Source organism: Sinocyclocheilus rhinocerous, unplaced genomic scaffold (assembly GCF_001515625.1).
Source record: "Sinocyclocheilus rhinocerous isolate Xijiao unplaced genomic scaffold, SAMN03320098_v1.1 scaffold352, whole genome shotgun sequence".
Lineage (NCBI taxonomy): Eukaryota > Metazoa > Chordata > Actinopteri > Cypriniformes > Cyprinidae > Sinocyclocheilus > Sinocyclocheilus rhinocerous.
In genome coordinates this window covers 1123860-1135901 of record NW_015642448.1, presented here as the reverse complement: position 1 = coordinate 1135901, position 12042 = coordinate 1123860, and the positions used below count along the sequence as shown (strand labels likewise).

Sequence of the window (12042 nt, the reverse complement as noted above, 5' to 3'; positions counted from 1 at the left end):
GAACACCGAACTATTTTGCTGACTCAAGCGCTTACATTCTGCTTACGCAAGCATTGTCACATCTTGTTCAGTTGTCATTAAATAAAACAATCAGCTTACTCTTTATATAGCCTAGTGCCTGGAACTATGACTGAAAAACACCAATAAGGTTATTTTGCTCATTCCCCAAATAAGTCCTGTAGTCTAGACTGTAAAACGTATATCTTAATATTAAAAGTTGTACTCGCCATGCCGTAGAGAAAGAAGAGTGGATGACTTCCAGTTTTTTTTTTTTTTGTGAGCGATGCTGCTTTAATTACTCTGCAGTATGTTAGAATTAATAATTATCGAAGCATGAAACGAGCCAGGGAATTCCTCATTAAAGCGCTATTATCTCCACAGATACTTTATAGAATAAATAATGCGCCATTGCGAATCACAACATTTCGTTAACGACGACTCACGTATCTTAGCTTCACAATACCCAATTCGTGCGCTGCGTGTCCCGTAGTTACCATTAAAACATTTGAGTTTATTGACGGCCCCCAAGCGCTGAACAAAGAGCGTCGAGCGTAAGTCCTGCATTGAGACTCATAGCGGACAAACAAAGAGCTGTGGAGAGCAATGGAGAGCTGTCTCGTGGGGATTCGCCATTCTAACCGAGAATTTGCTCACATTTCGCACGTAGTACCTGCCGTCATTCAGCACCTTTGTGTCTTGTTTGTTTTCCACCCTTTGCACTTAATTGTAAGAGATTGTACAATGATCATGAGATTTCAGGCTGGTATTGGCAATATCTTTTGACTTACTACCTTTGATAGATAGATAGATAGATAGATATTCATATAGATAGATATATAGATAGGTTGATTTATTATACTTTATCATATTATAGTAATTTTAACAAAAACCTGTAATGGGCTCTTATATTTGATTGTAAAAGATAATTCTTTCAATATGCATATGCATATATACAATAAATTCAGATTTATTTACAATATAGTTAATTTGACCAAAACTGAAATATATCCTAAACCTTACTTTTTTCCCCCTCTCCATACAGTCCCCAAACTGCCTTAAGTAGCAATGACTTGAGCTGGTTTCTGTCTGCATCGAAATGACATCAAGTTTGTGTAACAGAGAGATGCTCTCCATCACCTGCAGCTGTATTCCTTACGTACCTGCACCTGCAGGCGAATGACGTCATGCCCAGAACTATCTCCTCAAAGTAAGGAGTTCCTCTTGTGCCCAGCGCCACCCTTTAAAACCCTTTCCTGACGTTCTTCCCTGTGGCCCTAACTCAGCACTCACACTTTATGGACTGGTCTGTGCTGTACTGTAAAGAACCTTATTTTTTACCTTGTATTTTTAAACTATTAGCGGCCACTTTTACTGCTCTCTTGTCCTGTAAGAGAGTGGGACCCTCAGTATGCACAAGCTGAGGGGAGGCCCTGGCCCTCCCATCCAGGACATATATGAATTCTCTCTGGATGAGGAGGACCCTAAAGTTTTCCTCGGGGCCAGGAGTGCAAGGGTGGTGTCTCCTGCGGCCGACTACATCAGGTCTGAGCATGAGCAAGCCGGTATGTTCTCCTTGTCTCAGATGGAGGGCCAGGAACCGATGGAGCCTGTGGTACCCCTTAAAAAGAAAAGGAAGAGATGCGGCTTATGTGGGCCTTGCATGAGGAAGGAGAACTGCGGTACCTGCAGCAACTGCCTGAACCGAAAGATCGGACACCAGATCTGCAAACTGAGAAAGTGTGACGAGCTGAAGAGGAGGAAGAGCCCATGGGAGGTAAAAGATACTACACTTCTGTTTTGTGTTTAAAAAGCATGTTATATATCTATCCATGTTATCTGCTAGTGATGTTTGGAGGATTTAACACTCAAAGGCAGGGCTACAGTCATAACTTCCTGTTTATTAGCTGTTATTGTTCCTCCTAGATGCATTCCTCACCTGTCCTGTTTTGACATGTCTCTTTATCCCTCCATACTTGCTTAGTTTGTAATGACCAGTCTCAAATGAGGATTGTCTGACTCTTTTTATGTAGATATCAAACATTAATGTGGTCCTTTCAATACAAGACATTCAGTGGTTTCACTTCCATATAGGTATTTTAATTGGTAACACTTTGAAATAAAATTCCATTTGTTAAAATTAGTCAATTATATTAGTTAACTTGAACTAACAATGAAAAATACTTGTTAAAAAATTACTAAAGGGGTGGTTGATTATGATTTCACTTTTTGAACTTTAGTTAGTGTGTAATGTTGCTGTTAGAGCATAAACAACTAGGGATGTTCATATTAACCGTTTAACCGTTAACCGAAAGTAAAAAAAAATGACCGATTAATACTATAAGTTAAAAAGGTTTAAAAGGTATTTTTAAAGCATAACCCCCTAGTTAGCATAGTAAGTTTGCTGCATGGTGAAAGAAAAGTATGCTATACATATTTGTTTACCCACGGGGAAAAATCAACCCAGGGCATCAGTTTAAAAGTAGCCCGATTTTGTGGAAAAAACACGGACTTTGCAACCCTGCAAAGCTTGACTGATCACGGGTCGAGAGTAGGATAGATGTCTGACAGACCATGCTGGAGGATTTGCTGCTCAACAGATCCTGAACTCACTGACAAATATCTGATCTTGTAAGATTAGATGTGCTCTTTTACACAGAGTGCGCATGAACGCGAAATCGAAAGTGAAAGTGAACAGTGAGTCCATTCAAAAGCGAGTTCAATTCTCGCATATTGATAGTGCGAAAATTATAAACAATTATAAAAATGTTTGCGGGAGCGGCCACAAAAATCGCGGGAGCAGAACACGCACGTTGCGGGAGAGCGGGCGGTAATGGTTAGAAATTCAGCGAGAGCGGCATTACGAAACCGTTCCGCACAGAGCTCTACTCCAGACTATCCGCACAGCACGTCGACATTTTAGGCTAATTTTTTTTAATTTTTTTTAATAAAAACTAAATACATTGTGCACTGAGGTAGGCCTGCTATTTATTTTTATGTCTGACGAAAAAAAGACTCTGCAGGTTCTTTAAGGTGCATAGAATGATTCAGTGTGTTTTCGTTTTGTCATATTTAACAAAAAAAATGTAACATTAAGCTGTCTTAATGTTAATTATTTAATTGAAAAATATTTAGTGTTGGCCTATTTATTTTATTCTTTTTATTTGTTATTTTATTCTGTTTTTCTCTGTTCTCAGAAGCGCTGCAGGTGCATGATAATTTGATGATGTGTGAATCCAGGTTCTGTTGTTGCTCTATTGTTCTGTATGCTGCTGTTTGCACGTTAAAATAAACCCGTGAAATTTTTTTTTGTATTTTTAATGGGTCACAGACATCCATTCTATTTTTATTTTTATTTATTTATTGTTCTAATCTTATCAGTTAACGGTTAATGTTCGGATAACAAGTAACGGTTGTCAGTTGGGAAAGTTAACCGAAATGAACATCCCTATAACAGACCGTTTTGACGAGAATGGAAACAGTGGTGTAGAATAAAGGAAAATATGTGAAAATAATGCGTTTTTTTTAAAAACAAAGCACGAACACGTTACACTGCACCCCATAAACACAATCAAGCTTTCGAAAAAAAGCTGATCAACCACCCCTTTAATCTTAGTTACTGTTATTTGTAACATTTACTAATACATTATAAAAATCAAAAGTTGTATTTGTTATTATGTAATGAATCTGAGCTAACATGAACAATGAACAGTTGTATTTTTATGAACCAGGTTAGATGAATAAATACTGTAACAAATCTCTTAGTTAATGTTAGTTAAAGGGGTAGTTCACCCAAAAATGAAAATTCTGTAATCTTTTACTCACCTTCAAGTTGTTCCAAACCTGTATGAATTTCTTTCAGCTGTTGAACACAAAAAAATATATTTTGAAGAATGTTGGTAATCAACCTGTTGACGGTAGCCATTGACTTCCATTGTATGTGGAAAAAAAAAAAAAAACTATGGAAGTCAATGGCTACCGTCAATTGTTTGGTTGTTCTTTAATGTTCAGCAGAGAGAAAACTGAGAAATTCATACAGGTTTGGAACAAGCAGAAGGTGAGTAAATGACAATAAAATGCTCACAACTATCATTTTAATACATTAACTAATGTCAGCTAATGGAACCTTATTGTAAAATGTTACCTTCTGTTATTATTATTATTATTATTATATTCAGAATCAGAATGAGCTTTATTCGCCAAGTGTGAGCAAACACACAAGGATTTTTATTTTTTTTAGGAGCTCTTGGTACAAACATACATACATACATACATACATACATACATGACATTGAGAACAGAAAGAACATTTAAATAAGTAAGACTAAGGGGAAAAAATAATAATAATGTGGTATACTGGAACAGAGGATTTATGTATAGATTGGTGCATTATTTACTGTATAAATAAATTATTTATAGCTGTATAAATAAAAATATGTATATGTATTTAAATAATAGAGAAAGAGGCAATAATTAGTTATTAAGAAATGAATTACAGAAGACAGGTGGTTATTTCTGTGTTATCTGTTTAAGCTGGAGATGGCATGGGGTGAAATTTTTTTTTTTTTATGCCTAGATGTTATAGTGCACAGAGATCTGTAACGTCTGCCTGAGGGGAGAAGTGCAAACAGGTTGTGGCCGGGGTAAGAGGGGTCTGTGATGCTACCTAGGGCTTGACGATTAATTGAATGCGATTGTCATGCGTATCTTGTCAGTAAAGCCCGTTCTGTGATCAGTAGTAAATCCCCATCACGTGCTTTCAGATGGAGCAGCATTTACTACACAGAGCCATAGTTCACTGACAAGGTACGCAAAACCACGTTCATAATCGCAGACGATTTAATCGTGCGATTATGAAATCAAAGAAATCGTTCTGCGATTATGAAAGCTGTTTGCGTAGCTTGTCAGTGAACTACGGCTCTGTGTAGTAAATGCTGCTCCATCTGAAAGCACGTGAAAGTACCACATTTAATAACATGTTTTTATTCATAACGTCAGACAAATGTGTTTGAAATAAATCCTTCTGTGAGATGATGTGGCTTACACAGAATAACAGCGGTATTAACATTAAGTGACATGGCATCTGACGTACGGAAGCAATTGGCACATGCCACTATGCTCAGTGGCACATCCTGTGACACTTCCGGTTTTCACTGACATGTGTCAGTGGAGAGTGGCATGTGCCACTGACACTTGTGACATGTGCATCGGATTGTGTCAGTGTCACTGACATTGTTGCGGAACATGTCACCGTATGTTGCGGGAGTGACACTGCTGCTGTCAGCCGGAGTATAACGTAGATTGTGTAACACACGCACTTAACGGCAGAACGATATTTAATTCATACATTTCGGTTTCTGTCAAGCGTATTAATTACTAGTGCTGTGTTCGATACATCGATACGACGATGCATCATCACAGAGATTTGACGATACGAGTATCGATACAGCTGTCCCTGTATTGATATTGTGGCACGTGTGCAGCAGTGGAATGCGCTTAATTTGAATACAAGAACAACGTTTAAAATTGAGCAGAAAAGTGCGAGGTTTCTAAAAAATTATGAATAGAGCAATTTATTAGAACGAGTACATTATTATTTATGGGCTTAAAAACAAAATGCAAAAAAATCAGAATAGTGTACCTGGTGGGGAGTGCCGAGGTGAAATTCAGTGCAGTCCCGTATCGTGATATGTATCGTACCGTGGCCTCTGTATCGTGATACGTATCGTATCGTGACTTTGCTGGTGATACACAGCCCTATTAATTACATCGCGAAGTTAATTTATATAACAACTTAGGCTTCTTCATGTGTTTAATATTTGTCTCGTGTCCCTTTGTTTGCCTTATTATTTTATTTTAATACTTAAATAAAAAGAATTGCACATTGTTAAAAAAGGGTTTAATTTCTTACTGCATAATTCTATAAAATATATTTTTTTAAATATTAAAGCCATAGATGAGAGATTGTGCTGGTTTGATGATGCTGCATGCACGCAATAGGTGTCAGTACCAAAATCAAAGTAACGGATGCGACTGTAAATGTGGTATTCGTAGTGACCCATGTCAGTGTCAATTTATAGTCGCATCCGTTACTGTAAACTTTGATTTTGGTACTGACACCTATGCATGCAGCATCATCAATACATTGGCCAGCGCAATCTATCTCATCTATGGCTTTAATATTTCAAAAAAATAATTTTATAGAATTATGCAGTAAGAAATTAAACCATTTTATAACAATGTGCAATTCTTTTTATTTAAGTATTTGACAAAATATTCAGGCAAACAAAGGGACACGAGACATATTAAACACATGAAGAAGCCTAAGTTGTTATATAAATTAACTCCGCGATGTAATTAATACGCTTGACAGAAAACTAAACGTATCATCAATTAAATATCATTCTGCCGTTAAGTGCGTGTGTTACAGAGTCTACGTTATACTCTGGCTGACAGCAGCAGTGTCACTGCCGCAACATACGGTGACATGTTCCGCGACAATGTCAGTGACCCTGACACAATCCATCGACACATGTCACAAGTGTCAGTGGCACATGCCACTCTCCACAGACACATGTCAGTGAAAACCGGAAGTGTCACCGGATGTGCCACTGAGCATAGTGGCATGTGCCAATGGCATCCGTTCATCAGATGCCATGTCACTTAATGTTAGTACTGCCTCTCCAGAATAAGGCACGCAACATATTTCATAGTATTCTAAGCAGTGATAAAGGCTATGTCGATTAGCATTGCATTATTATATACTTTATTATAATAAAAATTATAATAAGACGAACTCAGATAAACCATATATTGTCATAGTAGTGTGTTTATTACTCACGTTGAATCAATGAAAGCAGTTAAATCTTCTCTTTATTCAGCAACTGCTATAGGGATTTCCTGGAGTTCTTCTGCGGGGCATATTTGGAGTTTCCGTGTGAGAGCGCCCTCTGGCCTTCGGATGGAGATTTACAACTGATCACAGAACTGTGCTTCCCTGACAAGATGCGCATAACAATCGCAGCTTTTGCCAAATTGCGATAATCGCGATTGCGATTTAATTTTGATTAATCATACAGCCCTAAGTCTGTTTCTTCACTCTTGAGTTGTACAAGTCCTGAAGGTTGTCCTGAGCAGGTGTGGGGTGTGAGACCAGGCTTTTCAAACCTGCAGTAAAACTCATTCATACTATCGGCTAAAAGTTGATTCTCCACAGTGCTGGGGGATGGGGTCTTGTAGTTGATGGATTTCAGGCCCTTCCACACTAATGTTGGGTCATTGCTTGAAAACTGTTTTTTTTTTTTTTTAGCTTTTCAGAGTAGCTTCTCTTAGCTATTTTTATCTCCCTATTCAGTGTGTATTTTTATTTATTTTTTGGCCTGTTTGTACAAGGCTTTGTCCCCACTCCTGTAGGCATCCTCTTTGGCCTGGCGAAGCTGTTTGAGTTTTGCACTGAACCAAGGTTTGTCATTGTTAAATGTTAAATAAGTCCTGGCTGGAACACACATGTCCTCACAGAAACTGATGTAGGATGTCACGGTGTCAGTGAGCTCATCCAGATCGGTGGCTGCAGCCTCAAAAACACTCAAATCAGTGCAGTTGAAACAGGCTTGTAAATCCCGCTCTGCTCCATCTCTTTGCAGTTCTTACTACAGGCTTAGCAGATTTAAGTTTCTGCTTGTAGGCTGGTAGAAGATGAACCAAACAGTGTTCAGAGTCCCAGAGCCACTCGGAGGACAGAGTGGTATGCATCCTTTAAAACTGTGTAACAATGGTCCAGTATATTGCTGTCCCTGGCGGGGCAGTTCACGTGTGAGATTAATCACAGAGAATGATAATGAAAGAGTCGGGGTAACGCTGCTCTGTGTGTGTGATCTGATCAGCCAGCTGTTCTAGCGCCGTGCTTACACACGTGTCAGGAGGAATGAACTCCAGCCTTCGTTGATATAAAAACATAATCCACCACCTCTCGTTTTCCCCAACGACTCTGTGACACCATCCGCTCTGAACAGCTGGAAACCCTTTAGATGAAGCATGCTGTCCGGGATGGCTCCGTTCAACCAGGTTTCCTTTAAGCAAAGCACAGCAGAGTTTAAAAAGTCCTTGTTTGTGTGGGTGAGGAGTTGCAGTTCGTATGTTTTATTTGCTAGGGAGCGGAGATTTGCTAGATGAATGCTCTGCAGCGGAGTCCTAAAACCACGCTGTCGGAATTTCGGCTTCTCTCGTTTGCGTCGCTTGGAGTGCTGGTATAGGATCGCAGCTCCTCTGACTAGAATGTCCAGTAAAACATCTGAATGCTCAAAAGTTTGCAAAAAAGTTGTTTTGTGTGCTATTTCTGATGTCTAGGAGTTTGTCCCTAGTAAATCTGATCGGAAAAAAAGTTACTTAAAACAGAACAAACAAACAACAATTGTAAAAGTACCAAGGAGCTACAAACCGAGGCATCCATGCACAGCGCCGTCTTTTATCTTTCTTTTTGAATTATTAATTTTATTATGAGATTTTCATTTATTATGTTACTCTACATATTATACGAGTTAAGCAGCTGCTGTAGTGGCTTTTTTCTACGAATGACCACATACGACTGGCACATACGAGTGGTTGATCATGACTAAAGCTGGCTACACATTTTCATGTTTTTTTCTTTTTTTCAAAGAGCAGCTGTCTAGAAGTCTGTTTTTCTGACAAATAAAAAAAACTTTTCTGCAGCATAATTACCAACTTTAAATTGAACTTCTTTTTTTAAGAAAAGATGACCATTTGCCCATGCAGATGTTGTTGACATGATGTCAGGTTGTTGTGGCTGGTTGCCAGGGTGTTGATTTGCGTTTGCTAAGGTGTTCAGAGTGGTTTTGGCACATTGCTTTTTGGTTGCTAGGGCATTGTGTAAGGTTGCTAGGTTGATGTTTACTGGCTTAAGTCTACCCTAAGTCTCTACACTGCAAAAAAATAATTTTTTTACTAAATATTTTTGACTTGTTTTCCATTACAAATATTTAAACTTATGATGCATTTACTTAAGAAGTAAAATGCTCAGTTAGATGTTAAGTCATATCTACCAAAATTAAGTGAGTTTATGATTAAAACAAGAAAAAACTTCACTCAAAAATGAAAATTCTGTCATTAATTACTCACCCTCATGTCGTTCCAAACCTGTGTCAGTCTTCGACGCGCATTCACAAGAGTACCACAATGCATGCGTGTGGTGCTGCTGATGCAGGAGCTGGCATTCTGATGTAGAACCCGGATACACTGCACCTTGTTTACAAACAGAAAAATGCACACGCATACATCATGATACTCTTGTGAATGGCGGCAGAGACTGACACAGAAGAGAAGAAATTGTTGAATAAAGTCGTTATTATTGTTGTTTTCTTTGAGAACAAAAAGTATTCTCATAGCTTCATAAAATTAAGGTTGAACCACTGATGTCACATGCACTATTTTAACGATGTCCTTACTACGTACTGGGCCTGGGAACGTTTCAGTTGCATTGCTGTCTATGCAGGGTCAGAAAGCTCACGGATTTCATCAAAAATATCTTCATCTGTGTTCCGAAGATGAACGAAGGTCTTACGGGTTTGGAACGTCACGAGGGTGAGTAATTAATAACAGTATTTTCATTTTTGGGTGAACTATCCCTTTAAGATTTTTTTTTTACCATTGTCATACCAATTACCATTACAGTAACCAGTAAATTTCATAAGCAATCACAAAGAAAAGATGCTGCTAACCATGATCGTCCAGCAGTATATTTTCTGGCTTCAAGTCCCTGAAAGAAAGCAGGTCAGCTTTTCAGAGTAGCTTCTCTTAGCTACTCTTATCTCCCTATTCAGTGTTTATTTGGCCTGTATGTACAAGGCTTTGTCCCCACTCCTGTAGGCATCCTCTTTGGCCTGGCGAAGCTGTTTGAGTTTTGCACTGAACCAAGGTTTGTCATTGTTAAATGTTAAATAAGTCCTGGCTGGAACACACATGTCCTCACAGAAACTGATGTAGGATGTCACGGTGTCAGTGAGCTCATCCAGATCGGTGGCTGCAGCCTCAAAAACACTCAAATCAGTGCAGTTGAAACAGGCTTGTAAATCCCGCTCTGCTCCATCTCTTTGCAGTTCTTACTACAGGCTTAGCAGATTTAAGTTTCTGCTTGTAGGCTGGTAGAAGATGAACCAAACAGTGTTCAGAGTCCCAGAGCCACTCGGAGGACAGAGTGGTATGCATCCTTTAAAACTGTGTAACAATGGTCCAGTATATTGCTGTCCCTGGCGGGGCAGTTCACGTGTGAGATTAATCACAGAGAATGATAATGAAAGAGTCGGGGTAACGCTGCTCTGTGTGTGTGATCTGATCAGCCAGCTGTTCTAGCGCCGTGCTTACACACGTGTCAGGAGGAATGAACTCCAGCCTTCGTTGATATAAAAACATAATCCACCACCTCTCGTTTTCCCCAACGACTCTGTGACACCATCCGCTCTGAACAGCTGGAAACCCTTTAGATGAAGCATGCTGTCCGGGATGGCTCCGTTCAACCAGGTTTCCTTTAAGCAAAGCACAGCAGAGTTTAAAAAGTCCTTGTTTGTGTGGGTGAGGAGTTGCAGTTCGTATGTTTTATTTGCTAGGGAGCGGAGATTTGCTAGATGAATGCTCTGCAGCGGAGTCCTAAAACCACGCTGTCGGAATTTCGGCTTCTCTCGTTTGCGTCGCTTGGAGTGCTGGTATAGGATCGCAGCTCCTCTGACTAGAATGTCCAGTAAAACATCTGAATGCTCAAAAGTTTGCAAAAAAGTTGTTTTGTGTGCTATTTCTGATGTCTAGGAGTTTGTCCCTAGTAAATCTGATCGGAAAAAAAGTTACTTAAAACAGAACAAACAAACAACAATTGTAAAAGTACCAAGGAGCTACAAACCGAGGCATCCATGCACAGCGCCGTCTTTTATCTTTCTTTTTGAATTATTAATTTTATTATGAGATTTTCATTTATTATGTTACTCTACATATTATACGAGTTAAGCAGCTGCTGTAGTGGCTTTTTTCTACGAATGACCACATACGACTGGCACATACGAGTGGTTGATCATGACTAAAGCTGGCTACACATTTTCATGTTTTTTTCTTTTTTTCAAAGAGCAGCTGTCTAGAAGTCTGTTTTTCTGACAAATAAAAAAAACTTTTCTGCAGCATAATTACCAACTTTAAATTGAACTTCTTTTTTTAAGAAAAGATGACCATTTGCCCATGCAGATGTTGTTGACATGATGTCAGGTTGTTGTGGCTGGTTGCCAGGGTGTTGATTTGCGTTTGCTAAGGTGTTCAGAGTGGTTTTGGCACATTGCTTTTTGGTTGCTAGGGCATTGTGTAAGGTTGCTAGGTTGATGTTTACTGGCTTAAGTCTACCCTAAGTCTCTACACTGCAAAAAAATAATTTTTTTACTAAATATTTTTGACTTGTTTTCCATTACAAATATTTAAACTTATGATGCATTTACTTAAGAAGTAAAATGCTCAGTTAGATGTTAAGTCATATCTACCAAAATTAAGTGAGTTTATGATTAAAACAAGAAAAAACTTCACTCAAAAATGAAAATTCTGTCATTAATTACTCACCCTCATGTCGTTCCAAACCTGTGTCAGTCTTCGACGCGCATTCACAAGAGTACCACAATGCATGCGTGTGGTGCTGCTGATGCAGGAGCTGGCATTCTGATGTAGAACCCGGATACACTGCACCTTGTTTACAAACAGAAAAATGCACACGCATACATCATGATACTCTTGTGAATGGCGGCAGAGACTGACACAGAAGAGAAGAAATTGTTGAATAAAGTCGTTATTATTGTTGTTTTCTTTGAGAACAAAAAGTATTCTCATAGCTTCATAAAATTAAGGTTGAACCACTGATGTCACATGCACTATTTTAACGATGTCCTTACTACGTACTGGGCCTGGGAACGTTTCAGTTGCATTGCTGTCTATGCAGGGTCAGAAAGCTCACGGATTTCATCAAAAATATCTTAATTTGTGTTCCGAAGATGAACGAAGGTCTTA

The 12042-nt window shown here is 38.9% G+C and overlaps 1 protein-coding gene across 1 annotated transcript in view; it reads left to right on the top strand.

Annotated features, from left to right (window-relative positions):
• The first annotated feature begins 1346 nt into the window (after positions 1 to 1346).
• The window catches only part of tet3 (tet methylcytosine dioxygenase 3), a 54005-nt gene continuing 43309 nt past the window's right edge, over positions 1347 to 12042 (top strand). Inside the window, exon 1 of the mRNA XM_016572800.1 lies at positions 1347 to 1774. Coding sequence (XP_016428286.1) covers positions 1409 to 1774 — 366 coding nt within the window. The 5' untranslated portion in view covers positions 1347 to 1408. The remainder of the gene's footprint in view (positions 1775 to 12042) is intronic.